The sequence below is a fragment of the Pantherophis guttatus genome, chromosome 3 (assembly GCF_059756535.1).
Source record: "Pantherophis guttatus breed Tessera chromosome 3, ASM5975653v1, whole genome shotgun sequence".
NCBI lineage: Eukaryota > Metazoa > Chordata > Lepidosauria > Squamata > Colubridae > Pantherophis > Pantherophis guttatus.
The window spans coordinates 44,341,148-44,365,946 of NC_142065.1; the positions used below are offsets into that span (position 1 = coordinate 44,341,148).

General features: G+C 35.5%; 1 protein-coding gene across 12 annotated transcripts in view; it reads right to left on the bottom strand.

Annotated features, from left to right (window-relative positions):
* PFKFB2 (6-phosphofructo-2-kinase/fructose-2,6-biphosphatase 2) overlaps window positions 1-24,799 on the bottom strand; it is a 43,298-nt gene that overhangs the window by 9,771 nt on the left and 8,728 nt on the right. For 3 of the 12 annotated variants that reach the window (XM_060689736.2, XM_034414350.2, XM_060689735.2), the window contains exons 5-17: window positions 21,780-21,846; window positions 21,049-21,123; window positions 16,845-16,901; window positions 16,159-16,283; window positions 14,676-14,883; window positions 13,414-13,560; window positions 12,908-13,012; window positions 12,028-12,157; window positions 10,217-10,279; window positions 9,658-9,728; window positions 3,864-4,049; window positions 2,730-2,752; window positions 1,322-1,846 (exon numbers count right to left, since the gene is read on the bottom strand). In XM_060689736.2, coding sequence (XP_060545719.1) covers window positions 1,822-1,846; window positions 2,730-2,752; window positions 3,864-4,049; window positions 9,658-9,728; window positions 10,217-10,279; window positions 12,028-12,157; window positions 12,908-13,012; window positions 13,414-13,560; window positions 14,676-14,883; window positions 16,159-16,283; window positions 16,845-16,901; window positions 21,049-21,123; window positions 21,780-21,846 — 1,282 coding nt within the window. In that variant the 3' untranslated portion in view covers window positions 1,322-1,821. Of the gene's footprint in view, window positions 1-1,321; window positions 1,847-2,729; window positions 2,753-3,863; window positions 4,050-9,657; window positions 9,729-10,216; window positions 10,280-12,027; window positions 12,158-12,907; window positions 13,013-13,413; window positions 13,561-14,675; window positions 14,884-16,158; window positions 16,284-16,844; window positions 16,902-21,048; window positions 21,124-21,779; window positions 21,847-24,799 lie in introns of those variants that run through there. The other 9 variants (XM_087889391.1, XM_087889390.1, XM_034414354.2 and 6 more) reach the window with 6 other exon arrangements.

Below are 24,799 nucleotides of genomic sequence, written 5' to 3' on the forward strand. Positions count from 1 at the left end.
AAATTTCACTGTCTATTCTACAATCATAGCAGAATGCACCCTGGGCACCTGTTTGAGAATTTGTTCAGAATCCTGAAAGTAGACTAATATTCTTGACATAGTATATAATCAGTTAATGCTGCCATCTTTATCAGTTTTCTGAAGCAAATCATTAACCACAGGGCTAGCACTGTAATTATAGAAAAGCAGAATCAGCTGACAAAAGCATACTGTAACTGTTCAGAATATCAGTGATCTGTGGGCAGGCATACAAGCACCTCTTTTCAAAACTCCAAAGCAACCATATCATCCAGAAATCTTGAATAATTGCTCCTAGGTGCCTCTGCAGGGCAGAAACTGCAGCTAAGGAGAAAAAGCATCATGTGGAGATAGCCGGGACCAACCCCGAAAGTAACAATATCAGTATTGCAAATAACACAGCTGCTTTAAGAGATATTTCATATATGTTCCAGTGAAACTTCATTTTGGAAAATTTTCCACAATTTGTTTCTATGATGTTGAAATACACATCAGAGCAAGGCAATTAGGAAATTTGATGGATATCCCCAACAGAATGAAATTAAAATGATTCCATCTCTTTTTGATTTCTGAAGCAGTTAGTAATAAGTTAAAAGATCAGTTTTGACTATTCCCAATAACCCACATCAGGTTTTTTTTTCTGCAGTCAAAAGTGATTTGAAGAAAAGCAAATGCATATTAATATACTGCAGTAGTGAAATTCTGTTTAATTGGTTTAATAAGATGTTCTTTTATTAAAAGAAGAATTTTCCTTTAATTGGAGGTTCCTTTTTCAGTTATATATTCTAAGGGAAGATCCTGATAGCAGAATTCCAATTTAGTGAACTACTATTTGGGAAACTTATTCTCTATTCCAGACTCTAGTGCTACATTGTACATTATTATTTAATTTAAAATTTATTTTCATAGGATATATGCATATTTGATACAACTGTCCTCAGGGGAAATATCCTCTTGTCATTTTTCCCTGCATGTTATCCTACCTTCCAGTTCCTTCATTAAACAGTTTTTAAAATTAATTCAACATAGTTAATCTATATCTGTAGGGTACTTCAATTAATTCTCTTTGTGTTCATTAGACCATTTCTTTCTCCTTTGCAACAAACTGAGAGGTTGGAAATAAACAAGTTGACAACAGTGATATTTATAAAATTTAAATTAAATAAATAAAAAAACTGTTAAGTTTCTGATTATAGGAAAATGTAAACACTGGACAGGGAAATTTATGAAAATATTGCCAAGAAAATAATATGAACTAACATGTTCCATGGGAATAATAAAATCAAATTGTACAGGAAAATGATTTTCAAATTAGCTTTGGAATATTTTTATGTAAGGCAAAGCATGAGACTAGTACCAAATATCCAAACCATATGTCAATATACATTTCTCAACAAGGATAAATTATTAACAATACTTCTGCATTTCAAGGTGAACTGCATTTGCAAAGATCATATGATTACCATAAATTACATGTTATCTATCTGCAAAACTCAAAACATTTCTGTGAGATGTTTATCAGGCAGTTTTTACTTTCAGCAATATATACAAAGAAAGCATCACAAAGGAAGCAAACACAACATCAACAAAAAAGTCACATTCACATATGTACACAATTTCATGGAACAGCACATGAAAGCTAGCATATCAAGACAAATTTGCCAGCAAAAGGAAGTGCAGGGAAGCATCACTGCAAAACAAAGCATGAAGCATAAGCGACTGGCCACTCTGAACACAGGTTTGGAACAACTGCTTCTTTCACCGTCAGTCTCACTTGGGAGTCGAGATAGAGACCAGAGGTTCTCAGATGACTGCATCTGATTTCTCCCTATAGAAAGGGGAATAACAAACCATTGACACAACCTCTCTCATTATAGGATGAAAAATAAACTGCACAGACTTTTCCAACCCTTCCATTTATTTTCTGGCAATGTACATGGTGCACTCATCTAGTTAGCATTTTAAAGGTATGTCATATCAAAAGAAATGAAGCATTCGATCAGTTGTATCAAGTCAAATACACTTCTTTAAAAGGATGACAAAGCTATCAAGATATCATGTATGCACTTGAAAACATCCAAAGGAAATGCTCATAGTGGAGATCTGTAATTCTAGGATAACTGCATTGGGGCATTAGAATACATTCTCAGCTGAGATAACAAGTCTAACATATTAGTTGCTTTTTAAGAAGACCCATGTGGCATTTCAAAAACAGGTAGGATTTTAGTTGACTTTCTAATTGCATTTTAAAACTATTTAATTTTAATTCTAATTTTTAATTTTAAAACCATTTCTGCATTGTTTTCATTGTTTTTAATTGGCTCCTGCCAACATATTGAATCTAAAAACCAGCAGCTGTTCTTCAGGAGCCATGCGTACATAAGACAGTACTGCACTGATTCAAATTAGCTGACCAGGAAAATTTACAGTAAGATGGCCTATACTTGTGCTCAGAGTAGACTTCAACAAAGATAGTTACATCTGATCCTTTTTAGTTGTATTTGATTAATCTTACTCATGTGAGGTAAATGTTAATCTTATGACCATACCATATTTCACCCATCCCAAATGGATTTTAATTTTCACTAAGATGATTTGATACAGTACTTTCTCTTTTGTAAACTTTTCTTCTAAAGTTCTCTTCTTCTCTTGGAAAATTTCTGTTAATCAAAAACACATGAGACATGTAAGCTGTTCTTAAGGATACTCACATGTAAGGACTTTCCATCTGAAGCTGCAAAGAAAGAAAATAGCACAGGAGAAGCTCAAGCTTCAGTTCTGGGAAGTCAGAATAAGCAACAAAAAAAGAAAAAGAAAAAAAGGAAGATAGCATATGGAAAGAGAACGAAAACCAACCCCTTCCCCCCAAATGACTGCAAAATGCTGTATGTGCAACGTACAGTGTATTTCATATAAGTACTGTGTAGAATACTGTCTACGTTTCTATTATGTATTAACCCTATGCACCCTAGAAATTCACTTTAACACCCCTTTTCTTTTTGATGGTAAAAATGAAGGAGAAATAAGAGATAATAAATTATTATTGTTATTATTTTTATTGCCAAACTTAAATGGTTACATAAGAGTAATACTCAAGTGTAATCCTCAAGCTGAAAACGCTAAAAAAAGAAAAATAGCTTTTTTTTCCAAATAAAAACAGTATCAGCCCCATACATTCCTTTGTACCAATCTTTAAAAGTCTACTTTTCTTACAAAATCACATTTTATTAAGTTACACATAAAAGGCTTCAGAAGAACATCCATCTGATGTACAGATGCAGCTAGAAAGGGATCTTGGCAGTGTGTCTTAGATAGATAGATAGATAGATAGATAGATAGATAGATAGATAGATAGATAGATAGATAGATAGATGGATGGATGGATGGATGGATGGATGGATGGATGGATGGATGGATGGATGGATGGATGGATGGGGTGGGTGGGTAGGTAGATAGATGATAGATAGATAGATAGATAGATAGATAGATAGATAGATAATAGATAAATAGATAGATAGATAGATAGATAGATAGATAGATAGATAGATAGATAGATGATGAACAGTAATAACAAAAACAACAAAATGGTTGTTTACTGGAGCCTGGCCTATCATAGCAGCTTCAGTTCAACTTTCCTTAATTTTGTAGACTTCAAGAGATTTGGACTGAAAATTGTCTAATTTTGTTGCATAATTTATGCCCAGTTGTTTCAACTTTTAGTGTTTAAGAGATAAGAAACGGTTTATGTTGTGAAAGCCCACAATTGCAGGTACTCTTTAATTGCCTTTCTTTTTCTTGTTCATTTTGGCAGTGGTACAAATTGGAGTAGAGATTTAGGATATTACCGCCTGAACACTCTCTTGAAGCTTTTGTTGATCTTGAGCCTCCTGGAACAGCAGGGATCCTGCCGGGTTGAGAGGTTGACTCCCAACACTGTAATTGCGAGGCCGTTTTACTGTGTCCGGACTGGCTAGTGGTGTAAAGCTGTTCCTTCTCATCCTTACAGGGGTTTGGCTCTTTAGAAGGTTATTCTGATTAAAAATGGAGGATACCATAAGAATGAGAAAACTAACTCACAAAGCAAAAACAATGCCACTGACTGTTTCTGATGCCAGGCTATCCATCCAGGTGTCTATCAACCCCTCCCCCATAACCTCTGCCCTACAGCACACAATGTGATAATTACAATTCTGCTTCCTAGGACATCTAAGAAATATGAATATGAGTAGTATCCAAGAGTGCTGGAAATGACTCTGCTTGAGAGAGGTAAGATAAGTAGAGTTTTGCTGAGCCTACCCTTTTATCCCCTGCATTCCCCATGCCCAGCCCCAGAAAGCTGATCTGACGGACTTGGGAAGCCATGTAACAGCAGCATATGACTTCAGAAGGAAAGGAAATAGGCAAAAATTTGGTCATAATCTAATTTTATCCATATTCCCAGGGCCAAATGGATTTTGCAATATATTTTACTAAAGATCTTCAATCTATCAATTCCTGCACCACGTCAGACCACATTACCAAAACGGATGATATGTTTTTTCTTATTATTCAAATAAAAAGCATAAAAATACACAAGTTTTAACATCCTGAGAGAATGAAGCACCAACATTTTATTTACTCTCCTCCCAAGCATATTGAGTTGGCTCAATAGGTGCAATCCTGTCAAACTTCATACTACGGTACAGTAGCAAATATCAATTTTCCAGAAACAACATCTCCACACTCAGAAGCTCCTCAAGCTCAATAGAGCTAGGTCAGTTAATTTATTGCAAACATAATGTATGCCCAGATATTGATTCCTGTAGAGTTGTCGTAGATCAAACTTAGTCTCAATTATATGTCAAGCCTGTGTTTAAATCTTAGATCTTTAGAAGTCATATTAGCTACTGTCCAGCTTTGTCCAATCATTTAGTGCCTCCTACTGGTCAGCAGCTAATATAGTATCTAAAACTAGATAACATATGGGCACACATACTCTCAGAGACAGACAGACAGACAGACAGACAGACAGACAGACACACACACACACACACACACACCATTCTGGGGACAGCCAGTCTTGAGGCCTCTAACACAAGGCCCAGATTAATAAAAGCACAAAACTGTCTGGCATGAAAGCACATTGAAAACAAACAGAAAAGGTGTACTGCATATCTACTAGACATTTTCCTCTGCTTTTCAGTTAATGGATTTCATGCTATTCTTTTCCCAGCCTTGATTGCTGGGTACATTTTTCCTTGGTTATATAAAGATTTTGTCTGGCTGAGAATGGTTCCAGTTCTGCTAACATAACTTTTACAAATCCCTTCCTTCCTTTTCTGATAATGTCACTACTACAATCTCTAGAGCTTGTAGCAGCAGCTGAATTTTAAAGAAGTGACAGTTGCTCACCTCTTCAGTAAACCAAGTGGGGAAATCATAATGGAGTAAGGAACTAATTTTACCTGCTCTTAATTATAAAGGTTCTGCAACAGTATGTTTAAAAAATAGAAAGTATTCTATGTTGCTTATGTCTTCATCGCAATTATTACAAACTGAGAGAAGATCCTGTCTTTAATTAAAAGATTAATTAATTTCCAAATTAATAAAACATAATGTTCAGCAAGAAATTCATCTTTTTTAAAGATAGAAAAAAATGACTAGGAAAATTTGTTTCTGATAAATAATTGCAGTGAAAAAATTAAGCATGACAAAAAAACTACTTACATATTAACTGCCACTTGTACGAGGTAGAAAATAATTTTTTCACATAAATTCTGTAATTTTAGCTTTTGTTTTAAAACACAAATTTTAATTTGCACAACTAAGGCAACTTTGACACCAGAGGAATCTTGTTTCAGTATACTATGCTACAATAGCATTACTATAATGTGATCATTCTGACACTGCAGTTGGTACACAGTGACCATTTTTAAGGTACAACTGAAATATGTGATATCTCTATTACACTACCTGTATTGGCCACAAGTATGTTTTCAGGTAAAACTTACATTGTGGGTTTTGCTATTTAAAACACTATAAGATTTTGATCCAGGTTATTGGAAAGTTCAACTTTATCAGCATTAAGCTGCTTACACTTGATCAGTGCTGAAGGTCTTGTCTACCTTTCAAAGCAAAGAGCTTTAACAGTACGGTGGAGAGGGCCTTTTGAAAAGGAACTGTTGAAACTCTTTTTCGCGTAATACCTTTTGAGTAGTAGCTTTCAGGCCCTTTATTACACCAAATGTACCTATTGATCATGACATTTAACTGTTTTAGAGATTTTGTCATTTTAGCAGCTTTTAAATGTTCTAGTTTGGGTGCAAATATTTGTTTTTAAAATAGTGAACAAAGTTATGTTCAGATATTACTTTTCCTACGAAAACCTGGGGAAAGGTGTCATTTTCTACAGATTAATTCACAGCAAGTTAGCAGTTGAGAAAATTGATTAGGAATTAGAAATATAGCACAGGATATGTAAGCAATGTATTTCATGCTAGACATACATAAAATAATATCAGTAGCATGCAAAGAATTGGGGTGAAATTCAAGGATGCATAGACAGATTTCTTTCTCTCCCTCTCTTAAGTACCATTAACAGCTTTTCTGTAGCCTGGGAGATACAACAGAGCAAATATTAAAAGTACATGGGGATTAGAGATAGAAAGGAGAATTTTCCTTTTCCAGTTTTGTCAGTTTAAATCTTTCTCAACAACACCACTGTTTTGTATATTATTTCTGATATAAGAGTGTTATCCAGTGCCTACTTCTGCTCAGCAGAATGGGTATTCTCATACACCAGTGACTTTTAAGATCATATTTTATATATTTTTTTCTAATACAGGAAAAATATATATTGGTATTGCATAAGAATTTGTACAGTGCCTACTATTGCAGCCTATAAAGAAATAATTTCTACTTTAGAAGATTGAAGTGAGATTTTATTGCTTCCTTTGGCCTACTAGATACCTAAGTGGGTAGGATGCATGACTAAGTCCTCCACACCCTATGACAGTACAGATGGGAAAAATTTCCCAAGAGGCTCTTTGCATAAGAACACAAATATTTTCCATGGATAAATATCTTGTGACTAAATGACTAGGAAACTTCAGTCAGCTTTTAAAATAGAAATTATTATTGTTGTGGCCTTCACATTTTTGCAGTTTAACTCTCAAGTCAACAGTCTTTCCCCTAGATTATAAAAAAATGTGAGACTATTCTTTTTCTATCAATAGCATTATATGACAGAGCTTAAAGCTTTGAAATGTAGAAATAAAAGTATATTGGAAAGTAGATATCTAATAAAGAGTATTAAATTTGAATTATCTCCTTTCAGTTGATCTTGACTATTATATATGGACATTGTTTTCCTGGCAATAATACAGAAGTGGATTGTTCTTCCTTTGTTTGGGATTTTCCTTCCCCTTCAAGTTGCTGATTTAGCTTGCAGCCTAGGTATTTCACTGCTGTTCCATCCAAGAAGTAGCTAGCACTAACTTTGCTTTGTAACAATCTGCCAAGGACAGATACATGCTGCTAACATTACCAATTAATTGAAAAAGATTTAGAGCACATAGGTGAAATACAGTGGTGAGATTCAAATAATTTAACAACTGGTTCTCTGCCCTAATGACTGGGTGGGTGGGTGGGCATGGCCATGGTGGGCGTGGCCAGAGGTGTGACAGGCAGCATTCGGCCTCCTGCACCCTCCGGGAGCAAAAACGGGCCAGGGGTAACATGCCACCTCCCATGCCCTGTTTTGGGCCTAGTAGGCCTCCATGAAGCCTTCTGTGAGCGAAAACGAGCCACGGGGGGGGGGGAGCGCTGCCTCCCGCACCCCATTTTGGGCCTAGGAGGACTCCCTGCACTTACCTGGGAGCCAAAATGGGGCACGTGGGGACTCCTGGAAGGGGCAGGGTGGTAAGGGGCGGGGCGGGGCCAACCAGCAATTTAATTACTGTTCACCCAAACCAACCCGAACTGGCTGAATTCCACCACTGGTAAAATACCAATTTGCATGAATTAATATAAATGCATATTTGCAAATTTAAAAATTAGTGGTGTTCATTTCAATAAAAGTATTTCCAGGAATCCACAGAATGATTTTCTCTCACCACCAAGTTACATACTCCACCCCATATGTTTATACATTGCACTAGGCCACAATTTGTTTTTATCTTGGTTTGTTGACCAAGCCACATAACATTGTTGGGATGGGGCCTATGTATGGGTTCTTAAAGACCTAACCAGACAATAGGAAACTATGTTTAAACCGAATATCAGTATTGTTTTTATACTTAATATCGAAGAAAATAAATACTAAAAGTTATGTTACATTTGCTGGGAGAGTCAAAGCAATTGCATCTTTGTCTTTAAATTAACAGATAAGAGATCATGCTAATAATGTAAACAAAGCCAAAGAAATATTATGTTATCAGATATTTGATCTGGCATGCAGGAATATAATTAATAAGAAATCAGACAGTGTTGCCAGTTGCAATCTGGAGAAGAACTCAAAGCAAAAGAAGTGAAACCACCACTTGGGAAGATTGATTTTTGGAATGCACAATCACAACAAAAACAAATGAAGCATATTCTACCTTACTGTGCATGTGAAATGACATATTTGCTAAGGCTGGAAGAATTAACTGTTCTTTTTATTGACAAAGCACTGGTTTATTCCCTTTGATAGGGCACTTTTCATCTTCACGAGGTCTTATCTGCAAATTTTGGTAACTCAAAAAAAATTTTTTTTTTTACATGTGTTGACTTTGTACAGAAGCCTCTTCTGCTGCTTGCAATAGATTAATAGAAGAATTAGAAATACTTCTGTACAAATGCAGCACCTACACAGAAACTTCTTTTGTAAAGTGAAACAACATGGCTCTTGGAGATGGATCCACAGTTTCACACAGCATCATGAAGGGTGCTTCACATGGGCCTTCATCACCACAGAGAACCATTTTGAAGCTCTGCCCGAGCCAATATTTGTAAACAGAATAAAGTCTTCACAGTCTCTTCTCAGAAATGAAGCATTTACAATATTTTTATATAACTTTTACCAATGAAGCTACACAGTTCAGAGTGGATCTGAAACTTGGATGCTGATCAAGATGCTGTATCTTGATCTGCTCATATTCAATATGAAGCAATGCCTTGAACAGTCACTGATTGTTACATAGGTGACAACTGACAGACTTCTTCCCTACTTAAAGTATTTAGATATTTATGGATTTCTATTGCCTTTCTAGCAATTCTGAAAATTATCTGTTATACTGTTCCATGATGCTAATATTTTCTGAATCTGTTTTTCTAATTTGGCCCTTGTGAGTAGTGTTCAGCTAAGATGACTCTCCTCATAATCCTTTCATGTTTTTTAAGTCTGTACTTTGTAGAGTATTTGGTACGTCCAATGTAGCTGTCCACAAACTATTTATCAGAATAAAATAAATGTTATGAATTTACTTTATGGTTTCTTTCTATATTCATGAAAACCTGCTTTTCCCACATATTTGGGGAGAACAAAAGAAATGAAAAACACATTATAAATATAGTACTCTTTTCACCCTTTCCTTTCTTGAGAATTACCTAAGATTGAAATAAAATATAAAATAGATAAGAAGATAGACGAGTTATAGCAGAATATTTTTTAGTACATACCACTGTAGATGGCTTGTCCCGGTGAGTGTCTACAGCTTCAACATTCAGAGAAATCATTTCTAATTTACAGCCTTCATAAAATTGAAAATATAAGGAACTTTAGGCACCATTTTTGGAATTGAAGTACTATAATATCATCAGAGAAATGAAAAGCGATATGTATCAAGGAAGAGACCTGAAATACTTGAAAGTGTCTGCTTTGACAGACTGCAAGAAGGGCTATGCCAAAGTAGGCAAGAATTAGACATATAGATGGAAGACATAGATCTCACTGTAATTATTTAATTAGTTATTCCCCAACAAATCACATTTAATTTAGCTTATCATTGATTTAATTTAACATGTTTTTATCAGGAAGAGTATCATGATTTATAAAGGGAAACTGAGATGGGTAAAAGCCACACATGTACCAAAAAGTAATATCTAACTGTACTAATTACGCTTTATTAATTCAAGAAATAGAAGATACCTAATCTAATGAAACAAGTGATAAGGTAAATAGATATTTGTATTACTGCTTTTTTCTCCCAAGTTCCCACATAAACAAATAAATACTTGCCATAAGCAACTGGTGTAAGCTTAAAGATGGTATGAAGAGGACATCTTAAATAAGGCAATTCATCTAAGATAAAGTAATAACAGTTAAACAGATGTGCTTGATAGTAATATAAAACACACAGTATCCTTTGATTCAGCTGGAATTTAATTAATGAACAAACCTGCAGGCTCTGAAGAGTGACACACAGACAACGTTAGAATTAGAACTGAGATACAATTCTAATTCTAGATTAGAATAGAGGTAATACAACTATATTCTCACAAAATTTGAGTATTCTAAATATTCTGCTGTGCAGAAATTTAACAATTTCAACATGGAACTCAATCTAATTACCATAAACCTATTACATAATAGTAATTCTCTGAAATTATCTAAAGAAAATTTCTTTCTAGTCAATGGACATACCTAGGTAGCTTTGCTGCAGCAATATGGAAGTAGTTTGCTGTTGCTTTCAGAGAATACTTTTAAATTTCCTGATAACACTTACAACCATGATATTTCCTGGAAGTCTCATACTGAAGCATTGATCAGGTGTGATCTAGACAACATTGGCCAGGAGGTACTACTTCCTAAAATGATATATTATATTACATGGGTCTTCTACAAAATAGCATGGTTTTCCTCAACTGGACATCTTCCAGTTGCATGGAGCATCTGTGTGTGTGTGTGTCTGTGTGTGTCAAAATCTGCATCATGATCATAGATTTGAGATTCTCAGTTATGCATGCAATATTGACACACATTCAAAAGGGGCTGGACTCTGGATTATGATGCCACATATGCAAATTTTGTCACAGAGACATAAACAAGCCAATTTAGCAAGATAGCTAGGAATTCTGGAAATGTTAGTCCAAAGATATCTAGACTATACTAGACTAGGGATGGTTAATGTAGCAAGTATAACCCAATAATACTGAGTAACATTTCAAGAACATAGAGAAATAATCGATATAAAAAACAAAATTGCAATAAAGCCTGGTCAAATAATAATTTTACAGTTGCCTTTACTGCACATTTATTACATAATCACATCCTCACCTCCATACTTTTATGATTACTGGCTCCAATAACAGTAAAAAGCACTGAATGTGTATATGTATGTTTTGAAAGTGCCAATAATGTCAATAACTTTAGGCAGGACAGTCATATCTAGTCTTGAAAATAATCAACAATATGAAACTGAATCTATTATAGTAACCATGACAGCTTTATAAACGCAGGAGAAAAAAAGGAAGAGTATGTGTGAATTTGAAGGCTGAGATTTATCTGGATTAAATCAGGCAAAATGGAAAATCTTCCCTCCTTGCACATTGCAGTTTTGAATGAAATCTAACCTCGTGGCTGCTATTAATATTGTTATTTATTAAACTGATGTGGTTACTAATTATGCATTTATTGCCTTATGTGGTTAATAAATTGTTTCCTATTAAGAAAGAGAAGCCTCTTGGTAGTTGAAGGCTGTATACAGTTTGGTTTACATTGGTTTTACTAGATTAAGGCAGCATAGCAGTGGTGGTTGGGGTTGTCAGGTAAAAGTAGGTAAGGCAATGTTAAAAAAGGAAGCAGTTCAGAAAATATGACATTAAAAAAATCAACATCAAAAAACAAAGTTCCCTCAAAGAGTTGCTGTGGAAAAGTACCAAAGAAAAGAACTACAAGCTGAAGTTTTATGGCAAGCTATGATGATCAACTTCAATTAGGTGAACTGGGGATCTAAAGCTTAGAGACGGAACTGCATATAAACTGATCACCTCTATTCTAGATAATCACTGCCTTATATCCATTTGCTATAAAAACAAAAGATTTTTTACCTGCACTCTTATCAAGAAAATAGGCCAATAGACATCTCATAACTGCCTGGTGAGAAATAACTAGGACATTCTCTTGACGTTCCAATTCCATAATTACAGGTTCCAAGCGCTGGACCAAGTCTTGGTAAGACTAAAAAAAGCCCAAGAAAAATATTAATCAAAAAGAGGGAAGTTTCCAATAAATGTGTCTTTAAAATATCCAAATATTTTTTTCTACCTAGACGACTATTTATTATATTTTATCTACATATTACATATATTACATCATGAATCTTTGTTGGAAAATTTAACATAGCTTACATGAATTATTTTGATTTGGGGAGGGGAGGCAAGATTTCTAAATCAAGAACTTTCTTATTCTTTATTGGCAGCATTATAACACAGGGGTTTCAAACTGGCGGCCCATGGGCCAAATGCATCATGTGTAGGCCATGCCCACCCCAACCCTGCGAATGGGAAAAATGTTGCAAAACATCACATGATGGCAACGTGATGCGGTGAGTTTGACACCCATGTTATAATGCCTGAAAATCTGTCAGTGGGTATAATTGCATAATTTAGATGATTCAGAAGGCTCTGATAGCATTTCGGATTTCAAAATCTAACACTGTATTAGAAGTTAATACTTTGAAGATAAGAATAAGAATTTCTGGAAGCAATTATGTCACACTAAGACTTGCTGTGTTTCTGCCCCAAAATGATAAAGCTTGTTTATTATGCCATTTCTCAAGCAGCTCCAGGAGACTTCTATATTATAGTTCATTTTTTAACTTTAAAATATGTTTAAGGACTATTGTTGCAATACACTGAATACACTTCCAACTCTATCAAATGAAAGTGGTAATATTTAGTTTAATATAGCAATGATTAAAAAACACACTTCTCCTCCAGGATAGCGGTAAAGGTATTTCTCTTGATCTCGAAGTGCAAACTCTTCTGGATATTTTCTCTGAATCTCTTCATATGTCATTTCTTCACATACTCCCTAGAAAATTAAGAATGGAACTCAACTGAATTTAATTGAACTTAAGCAATTGTTTTTTCCAAGACTTACGTTTCTCCAAACATTGCAGCAGATATATTATATCATCTATTATTCCAGAAGCTTGGAAAGAGGAACTTGACAACACTGAACCTGATGTATTGATAAAAGTGCTTCTTGACTGCAGCCATAGTTGCCCTATTGAATTGGGATTTATTTTTGAATTTAATTTATGAAATGGAGGAAGAGAGGGAGGGAGAGGGGGAGGGGGAGAGAGAGAAAAAGAGGTGTAGACAGACAGACAGCTGGATAGATGAAATTGTATGAGCTTTTCTTTATGGCAACGAAGGTTACTTGAAACTACATCACCACTATTCTTTTAACTTTTCTGTTATTCTACTCACTGCATCGATTTCATTCAGTATCTTCCATTGCTCGTATGGCACTCCTAGGGCTTCTGCTGTTTGGATTGTTCTTTTCAACTGGCTAGTCCAAACTTTCAGATCCATAATCTCTTGCTCTTTGATAAACCTTTTCAATGCCTCAGCAAACTATAAAACAATACAGTATGATTAAGATTTTCCCTTGCATATTATGAAGATAAGGACAGCAACTTGTCTTTGGTGCTGCTTACATTTTCAGGACAAAAATTTAAGGTGGCATTGGGAACAGTGATTTGGAAGCTGTAGCAAGCAACTCTTCTCCCCAAGTCAGCTAAATTTTTATAATCACAAAGTTCAATAGAAAATTTGCCATTTTTCTTGTATTGTATACAATGGTCATATTCCTTTTTTGTTTCCAACTGCTATGCTACAATTCCAACTGTAATAGGAAGTTTTTTGATCCAAAAGAAGCTTCTGTCAGTGTACCATTCTGAAGACTTCTCCCTTGTTACACACCAATTTTGGAGAAGTACAGTGAGCTGTAACAAGGCATGAAAGAAACCTTCCATCAAGGAAAGGTAAATTGACTGCAATCCATTATCTAAAGCTAACGTATCAAACAGTGGGTTATATAATTACATGTAAGCATATTTCTATTATAAATGTTTCTAAATGGCTCTGCAAGAAACTTGCAGAGTTTCTGTGATTACTATGAATTCTGATTTATACTAGAAGTTTACCAGTAATATACCAAGGAGTGGGTTACTTTGAGTAATCACAATCTTTTACGGTAAAATGACTAAGGATGGAAGATATCACAGAGGAAATTTGAGGTATAAATGCTAAAGAAATCTTCTATTTTTTATTCCATTCAATTTATTTAATACGCATTTGTATCTTTTTAAATGTTTTTTAATGATGTAAAGTGATGATGTCTATGGGTATTCTCAGAATACTATTTACTACAATAAATTGAGCTATTCTTCCAGGAAAAACTTGTAAATTTAGAATGTAATATTTGTTGTTTTGAGTATGTATTTCTGGTCTTCAGCTGAAATGAAAGTAAATGTGAGCAGAAAATCTGTCTTAATTTAGCTGTTAGTATGCAAATTCATATAGCTCCTGTTTGTAATTCATTAAAGCAATGTGAGTGCAGAAAACATGTTATGTTTAAGGAGCTGCTGACAACTAAAATGTGTGTACTCTGACTGCCTTTTTGCCTTGAATCCGAAACACTGCAGTGCCCTACAAAATATGCAAACTTCCTGTGAATTAGATCATACCTGCTTCCCACGTGTTGACAGGCCCGAATCTCCACCTATCTTTTTAATAAGGTTGCATTCACTTTCTCCATGTCTACAGAGATAGATTGTGCGTGGCTGAATGTGAATATTCATGAGATAATAGACAATTTTACTTTGGATGTAGTCTTGGACCCGGTTGACCAGAAAGCGCTGCCCAACATTGATAACTTTAATGAAAGAAAGGTCTCTGTAATTAAAAATATACCAGAAATCATTAGGTATCAAGCCGTCACACAATTATTTAATGTCCGTTTTTGTAACTAAGGGAGAGTACACCACAAAAAGAAAGGTAAAAGGCTGATGCATAAAATAGATGAACTTGGTTATTTTAATATGAGAACTAGTTTCTAATTATATATTAGATCTGGGCAGTATTTAGGATTCAGTCTCCAAAAGATGTTTCAGAGATGCTGGAAGATGAATATAGTACCTATTGTGCAAGCATTGGACTTGCACAATAGCCGCAGAATGTAATGTGATTGTAGGAAAAAATACAGTACCTTTTGGAGATCAAATCTAAACTGCAGATAATCTCTCTCTCTCTCTCTCTCTCTCTCTCTCTCTCTCTCACACACACACACACACACACACACACACACACACACACTCACTCACTCACTCACTCACTCACTCACTCACTCACTCACCACTATCCCAAAGCAATAGATATGAATGAGAAGTGGCAAGATAGTAGTAAAAAGATATTGAAAAGCGGAAAGTTAAAAGCTTATTTCTATGAAATCATGAGGAAGTATTTAGCAAGTATTTTCAGACATACAAAAAGTATCTCTGATTACTGAGATACTTTTTAAAGTATACTAATTATTAAAAACATTTCAATGTGTTTAAAACTATTTCTAAATATTGCTAAAAAGGAGAAGTGATTCTTGCACCAGTCCCAAACCAAAATAGATGTTACAAAACCTGATTCTTATACTAGAAATTCTTTCTGTTCTTAATAAGTAAAATCTCTGAATTCTCCACTATTTTCTATAATATGCTTCCAGAAATCATAATTTCCTCCCATCTGTTCTTCCACTCAATTTCTACTCCAAACACATGCAGTAACCATGATCCAGAGAAGTATCAATGGAATGAGGTACGGTAGAAGGTGACTTTTCAACTCTTTTTCCTCTGGCAACCTCACTGATCAGTCTCTCCTGAAGTTTGGAATGGTGAAGCATTCTTTTGTGGTGGATTAAGGCACAGGGAATTTAGAACGGAACAAATGTAACTGAAAAACTGGGCGGAGTATTGTGATCCCAGAATAATTCTCCATTTGAATTTCATCAAGTTTATAAGGAAGACCTTATCTTCCCCTGTCACAGCCCAAACCTATTCAGGAAGAGGCTTTTCAGGGAAGGTCTTCAGAAAAGTCACCTCTGCCTGGTCTTCCGTTGGTGTGTCCTGGATCCAAGTCTATGATCAAGAATCCCCATGATTCCTTTGCTGTGCATCTTACTTGTCATAATCAACTGGATCAAGGGGTTGATAGGTGACTTTATAACATTCTATTCTCTTCAGAAAATCTTCCATCACATTCTCTCGGTTTCTTTCTGGATAATCTGGACTGGAGACTTTAACATCCTGGTGCAACCAAAAAATAAACTCTTTGAAAGATAAACTCACTCTATACAAAAACTTTGTATACACATAAAGAAATAAACAGTGGTGATAACAATCTTAAGCTCTACTTTTAATAAACTACTTTTAATAAATATTATCTTCTAACAAAGTATTGACCATTTTGGAATAGAGATGATTTTTTAAAAAAATGCACCGATTCCAAAGCTCAGGTATGCCTCCAAGATTAATAACCAGCTTCCAAATGTTGATTTTGTTTCATGTAACTAGATATTGTTTTTGCAGATTCTGATGCCTGAATAATTTTAAGAAACTTTTTTTTAATCTTACAATCTATTTATCTTATAAATTCATCTAATGAATATAATTTTAAAAGTATTGCACCAATACAAGCATGGGAAAGCATTACCTGCTTTAATATTGTCTATTTAACTGAGTCAATGCTATTTTAAGCCTTCTAACTCTGGCTATAGAGCCTAAGCTTAAACATGCTCCAATGATGCTAAGTCTTTCTTCAGCAGGAATGACCAAGCAAAACAAAGCTAGAGAATGTAAAACACTAACCAATATATTGGCAGCAATGACTTCCGGATCATCACAGACAGACTCCACAAAAAAAACCTACAAAAGAAAAAATGAATTTTATTTTGTAAAATACAAAAATTCTGGATCCAGGATAAGAATTTTATTTTGTCAAGAACTGTCTTTCTGCAGAAATAATTTGTTCATGGCTGCATTGCATACCAAGATGTGGGAGGTCAAAGAAAACAGTGAGTGGAACCAGACCACAAATGGGTGCTGTCCTATCTTTATAGTACTATCCTCTTTCTCTCTGTGTCTCTGTCTCTCTCTTTCTCTTTTCTCTCATTTCTCTTTCATCCTCATTTCCCTCTGTTCCATCTTGCAGACTGCAAGAAAAGGGACAGAGTGTATGAACTGGTTGCTTCTAAGGATTTTTGAAACTGAACCAAAGTTCACCTTTGACTAGAAGGTGAGGATTTTCAACTAACACGATATGACCAAATGGATCTTTTTAAAATGTGATAAAAATCCAAACAACTATACGATCTCAAAATGCATCATTTCATCATCTGCATATTTAACCTGCCAATAATCAACCATTAAAAATGCACAGCAATATATTTGGAACATATTTACAAAAATTCCTGTATGATCAATTTAGGGTTGCTTGCTGACTCAGAGGTATAGCACAGCTTGTGCTTTGGAAAAGACTGGTCAATTTACTGCTGGAATTTGTCTTAGCTACTTTGTCAAATATGACTGAATGCTGGACATAAAGTCAGATGAATAGAAAAAAGGTTGATGAAGCTAAGGTACTTATTTATTTTGTAGAAGTAACAAAGTTTGTTTATTTTCAGAAATCCATAAATGGGTACATAAGATTGCCTATGGCAAAAGTACCTTTTCATTTGGCAAATCAAAGTTAAAGCAAAAGACAAATGTCCATTTTCAGCATCCTGGAATCATTTGATTGCCATTTGCATTTGTCTCTGACTTTATACTAGAACAAAGTTGCAACAAAATATCCCAAAAGAGCTTTTTTCCTCTTCATCTCTGAAGAAGCTTCTTGGATAAGAAGTGAAATGTCTTCAAGGAAAAAACAAAGTCCGACTTCCTGTTTGCTGCTGGCCGCCGCCAGACGTTCCTTTGGGATCGTCAGCTTCCACTGCCTGTCAGAGCCGCCTTCACAACGGAACGGCGGCTCGAAAAAACTCCGTTCCCATGAGGAAACGGAGATAGAGCCGGCAGGGGTGGGTAGAACTCTCTGCAGAGTCCCAAAAGTTTTTCTTTTACTTTTGGGATGGAGCGGATGAGATGCCCCATATCCCCAGCCGCTGCTCCGGGCTTTGGGAGACCTCTGCTAATGCAGAGCCAGGCGTCAAAAGCAAGCCTGCGAATTTGACAGATTACTCAAAGAAAATGTGAGCTGGACCTGTAATACTGAAGCGCAAGTATTTTACTTATCTTTTAAAAATTACTTAAGAGAATAGAGGAAGAGAAAGAGGAAAAAAGTTTCTTTTTAAAATGGCGTCTGCCACGGCTGGAGAAGAGTTTGAGAGGGAAAGTTCTTCCGTTTTTTATTATTACAATGTAGCGGAATAAATACCACTGGCTACATTTGTAGATAAAACTCCGCTCCTGTTTTTGTTTTTCTCTTTTTCCCTTGTTGCTGGCTGGAAGTCTTTTGTCTTGTTTTTTTTTTTTTTTTTTTCTTCTAACAAAGCCTGCTTAGGCGGAAACATGGCACTGAGGCTTGTGAAGTCAGACAAGCAAATAGGTGGGGGGGATTCCCCCACTAAGAATTTAAAGGAACAAGTTTTAACTCTTCAGTCCCAGAAACCTGATTTTAATATAATAGAATTTCTCTTAGAGGAGATTGAAAGAAGGGATGAGATTGTGAATCAGCAACTTGAAAAATTTAAGCAGGAAACTAAGGAATTGGTGAAATCCAAGTTTGACTTTTTGCAGCAAAAAATTTTAAAAGTGTCAGAATTCATGATTCGGTTGGATACAAATACTAATTTACTAGAGTCAAAAATGGATGAAATTCAAGATAAATTGGACAATAGAATTCAAAAAATTGAAAATGATTTGTTAAATATTCAGGATTATAGTTCAGAAGAAAAATTTAAAATGGATGCTGACCAAAAGTCTGGTAATGTAGAAAATCTGCAACAGAGGATTGATAAAGAGGTTCTAAAGATACAATATAATTTCACAGAATATGCAATAAGACTTAGAGGTTTGCAGGAAAATAACAGAGATGACTTAAGGAAAATATCTTCTGAATTTCTAGCTGGGTTTTTAAAGATTCAACCTGAGGAAGTGTTTTGTAGGATTGACAGAGCTTATCGAATAAACTCCTGGACTGCCAAGCAAAGGCAATTGCCTAGAGATGTGGTAATCTATTTTTCAGATAAAGAAATTAGGAATAAAATTGTGCAAAATTCCTTCAATTCTAATTTGCAATTGTATGGAAGAAAGATTTGGATTTACAAGGAACTCCCACCTAAGATATTAATGGAAAGGAAGAAATTTGGCTTTCTGGTGTCTGAGTTAAAAAGGAGAAATATTCAATTCCGGTGGGACGTCCCAGTTGGTATTATATTGAGATATCAAGGAGAAAGATACCAGTTAAATACTGTTGAAAGAGCGGAAGAATTTTATCAAAATAGGTTGAAAATGAATTTAACGTCTTCAGATATAATACAGGATAAGCAGAAGGAGCTGGAATTAAAGACAGAGACTGTACCAGATAAATTGCCTTTGGATTTATCGGATACCCCAGCTGGATTATCTACAAATTTGAGAGAAGTGCCATCTGATTTTAATGTGATGACTTATCAAGGCAAGGACAAGCATGGAAACCAATTAGAAGATATACAAGGGATAAAAAAGAAACGCGAGACACAAAAAATTAGGATGGAAGTCAAACCCACAAAAAGAAAACAAAAAAAGAAATAGGTTGTACAAAAATAGAAATTTCTAACCCAAGCAACAGTGAAGCCAGTGATTTTAAAATATGAATGATTATGTGAAAACATAGAGGAGGCGATATATTGGTTAATATCATCCTGAGGATAGTGGCAGATCTCTGCATTGCCATAATTTTGGGACATGGAAAGAGCCTCAAATTGATGGTTTTGAATTATCTACTTTGAAACTTCTTTTTGTGTTGATAAATATATTATAATTATCTTGAATTATAAGGCAAGAGAATCACATTGGGACATGCAGAAGATCGGGTTGTTACCCAATACGATGATGGAAATTAATAATCCTGATGAAACCCACAATTATTATTATATGGAATATAATTATAATGTCACTCGGGTGGTTGTTTTTACTTTTATATATATAAGAAGATGTTTACTACTGATGGGGGCAGATATGATTGGAGATCTTGAATAAACTGTTGCATCAGCAAGCTATGTTACCCTATTATGGATGTTGGTTTTAACAATCCAGTGGAAAGACTTCAAGAAGATATTATATGGACTATAAATTTAAAGTTATTGTCTTTTCTTTTTTTATTTAGATATAATGGAATATATATATATATATATTTTTAAGTAGTGTGGGCAGTGAATTAAAGATATCAAGAATTGTTGTGTATGGTAAATTTGTAAGACAGTGGGTGAATAAGCTAGCTACAGACTGATTAGTTTAAGAAAAGGGATTTTTAAGTGATACATTTAGGGGAGTGGAGGAAATGGATAGAGTGGAATAAATGTTAAATTAGATTTTATGGGGAGCCCGCTTTGAAATGTTATTAAAGTAGGACTTATCGTATAGTTTTAAAGTGGAAGGTGGTTTTGAATTGTTGCAATAATGTATAGATATAAAACACTATTATGCTAAATTAGAAGTTATTTTATAATAGTTATAGTATAATGTGTTTGTTTTTTTTTGTTTTTTTTCTCTTCTTCTTTTCTGAAATGTATGGATAAAGGGGGATTTATAATACTTTTAGTAAGTAAAGGTCAGTATTTTGAGGAGGGAGTAAGTAATCTGTTATGAATTAGGGTTTTTTTTTGTTACGAAGAAGTCACAGGGGGGGAAGGGTGGGGAGGGGGGGTTAGGGAGGGGGGGGGAGGGGGGGGAAAAAGGGGGAAAAATTTGTATTTGAAAACCTTTTCAATAGAAAAAACAAAGTCCAATTGCTTTTTGGACAAAAGCACTTTTGGGACAACCATGACCTGGATGACTGAGAATCTCCATAGACATTTTGCAACAAAATAATCACCTTAAAAGAATTTTCTTTGGCAAAAGCTAAAATCATATCCCGTCTTTCTCGTGTTGTGTTGGTTGCATCAAAGACCTGAACAAAAAGCAGAAAAGAGAGATGGGTCATGTTGGAAGTGACATATAATCTGTCCCTGCACTTATGACCATCCCAGATCCTCATGGTTACAAGATCAAAATTTAGACATTTGACAACTAGCATGTATTTATGAAATTTGCAGCATCCTGGGGTGTGTATGATTGGCATTTGGGATCTTCACAGGGAATTTCTGACAAGCAAAGTCAATATGGGAAGCTGGATTCACAAAACCAATATGGTGATTCGTTTAACAACTGCACAGAAAAGGCCATAAAATCAAGTGCAACTCATATAATAATTGCATTAATTAGTGATAGAAGTTCTGGTTCCAATTGCGGTCATAAACTGAGGACTATCTGCAAGCCTGCAAGGAGAAAGAATTCCACAATTAAGTCTGGCTTCAAGATCTGGCACACCTGGACTGCTCCAGTCTTACTATCCCAGCAAAGCCATGGCTGATATCTGGCCAATACTTCTTTTAAAAAATTAGGTTTAGCGCTCTAAGCATCTCATCTGGATCCTTCAGATGATACTGAATTATAAATCAGCCAGAGAAGCCAAAGTTGAGGGTGCTGGGAGTTGTAATTTAACAGCATCTGGAAATCCAGCTTCCCATCCTTGCAGCATGTCCCAATGATCAGGTGTGCACTTACAGCAATCTGGCCAGACTCTTCCATGAGATAAACTTTCACATCTTCAAGGGCCACCAAGGCACATTGTCTGAAAAAAAGGGAGGGAGGGAGGGAGGGAGGGAGGGAGGGAGGGAGGGAGGGAGGGAGAAGGAAGGAAGGAAGGAAGGAAGGAAGGAAGGAAGGAAGGAAGGAAGGAAGGAAGGAAGGAAGGAAGGAAGGAAGGAAAGGAAAGGATAATTTAATGAGAACTCAAATCATCCAAAGTAATCAATCAGTTTCATTGTTATAATTTTATCTTGCTCATGCACAACACTGTTGAAGTTAAGATTCAGGTAACCCTGACAAAACACAAATAGGGTCAATTAAATTTTTAAGCTGTCTAATTCACAATTTAAAGACCATTCACCATGGACATGAAAAAAACTTAACCATGAACAACAAAGAAAAGAATTTATGCCATCTAATGGTGGAAGTAAGCAATTGGTAATCTAAAAGTATTGTATATAAATTGTGAGGAAAAAAACCAAATTAAGCTATGCTTAATATTAAAAATACCTAACAATGAATAAGCAAAAAATAGGTTGAGTGATAGGATTAACCAAAATATCATATGCATATCTGCAAGTTTTAAAAATCTACACAATCTATCAGCATCAGCAGGACAATGTGAAACATGCCAGATGCTATGTTTAGGAGCAGCTGATTTTATAAGATGTGATTAATGAATATAGGAGAAGTCTTTCTCTGACATTGTGGTTGCTTCTAATAAAGATATTAAAGAGAGCCAGTTTGATTAGTGATTAAGGCACTAGGCTAGAAACTGGGAGACTGTGAGTTCTAGTCCTGCTTTAGCCAGCTGGGAGGCCTTGGGCCAGTCACACTCTCTCTGCCCGACTCACCTCACAGGGTTGTGGTTGTAAAAAAAATAGGAGGAGAAAAGTGTGTTGGATATGTTTGCTGCCTTAGGTTATTTGTAAAAATAATAAAGGCGGGATACAAATTAAATAAACAAAATAGGTATTAATCAGCTATGCTGACAACAAGGGTAGGACTTTGAAATAGAAAGACCACTCCTTAGAAACCACATCCCTTGACATCATTCATTTCCTCTTAGATTCCCAGTTTCCTTCAAAGAGATAAAAGTAAGTGGAAAGCTCCATTATTTTGCCCTTGGATGGCCCTTCACTTTTGAAGACAAGAGGCCACATGCAGACAAATCTAGTGACACAGTTGAAGAACAACTATGGCTGACAACTGGATGAGAGTCAGATGTTCAAGGAGGAGGAAGGACTTTGGTCTGCAGGCTAAATCCCAAAGCATTTGAGGCTGCCTATTTTTCAGCTGAAGAAAAGAATTTATTACTACCTGAATTTTGCACTTTGAAGATGCCAACTATGCCATCTCTCTCTCTCTCTCTCTCTCTCTCTCTCCCTGTGTGTGTATGTGTGTGTGTGTGTGTGTGTTACCATTATTCTGTCACACAAACAGAAACTGTCACATTTCCTGGCAGTAAGAACAACTGATTAGTGGAATGGATTTCCTCCAGAAGTTGTGGGTGCTCCATCACTAGAAGGTTTTAAAGAAGAGATTGGACATCAATTTGTTCAAGATGGTATAGGTTCTCCTGTCTGAGCAGAGGGTTGGACGAGAAAACCTCCAGTGTCCTATGTGTTAGGCTTAACACTGCCTCCAAAGAATTAAAGACAAATTAAGATTTCTTCACACAAAGCAAGCTTAAATAATTCCCTAACATAGTCTGTGACATACCCAACAAATATCTCAGCATAATACACAACAAGAGAAGACTATGGTCCATGGAAGGTTATGCTGTGATAAACATTTCAGTTTAATTCTTAACCATTCTTTTTCTGCAGCAAGCCACCAGCCTCTAGAAATACACGAGCTCATCATTTCTGGCCTAAACTGTTTAGGAGATGTTGATTTATGGTAGTGGTTTGAATCAGGTCTAGTGGTCCCACTTGGCTTGAAACTGCACAAACCAAAAGAAACTACAGAAAACTTTTCATTTTGGCTTTCCATATTACCACACACTCTTGCTTCTCTCTTTGTTGAAACAGGATGTTTTGTAACACACCCAAGTTTCTGCTGGTCTGTGCTGTACAGTAATTGGATATATTGCAATGCTTGCAGATTTCTGTATCTAAAAGTTACCAGCAAGCACAGAGCTTTTAAGAATGTGAAAAACCTGAGAGGAAAATGTTCCTTAGAACTCTTCCCATCCCACTTTCTTCTTGCTGCAGTCTAAGACTATGTATTTTTTCTCTCCACTGTTTTTTGTTTTGAAATCAACAACAAACTGTCCTTATATCTTAAGTGAGATACAAGTCTTAAGTTCACTTCTCAAGTTCTGTCATAAATAAAAAATATTGATCCATTGAAGTATTTGAAATATTAAGTGCTATGTCAGATGCATCTCCTCCTTTCCCTTTTTTCTTGGCCCTATTAGCAATAGATCCTATTCATTTCTGAATTGTGAGGCTGAAGGACTTCCCCAGAGGAAACACTAAAATGAAGAATACAGTGTGTGACTTTATCTGTGTTGCTATCATATTGTTGAAGCATGGTTGCTTGTTAATTTGAAGAGCTACTCCCAAAACAACTAAGATCCAGTCTATAGAGATTCTCAGTCATTCAGGTCATGGTTGTCCCAAAGGTGCTTTTTTTCATGAGGCACCTCAACTTTCTGGTTTTTCTCTGAAGACGTCTTGCTTCTCATCCAAGAAGCTTCTTCAACTGGATGAGAAGCAAAACATCTTCAAAGAAAAACTAGAAAGTCCAGTTGCCTCTTGAAAAAAGTACCTTTGGGACAACTAAGATCCAGATTTTCCTGAGTAAGGCTCAAATTTAACCCAGAAGTTCTCAACCTTTGCACTACAGATATTCCTCAACATATTTCAAAATTGGGGCCAGAATTTTGGTCGCTGAGTGATGCAGTAGTTAACAGAGTCATCATGTGACTGGACTGGACCCAATTTGATTACCATTTTTACTGCAGCTGTTAAATGAAACACTTGGTTGTT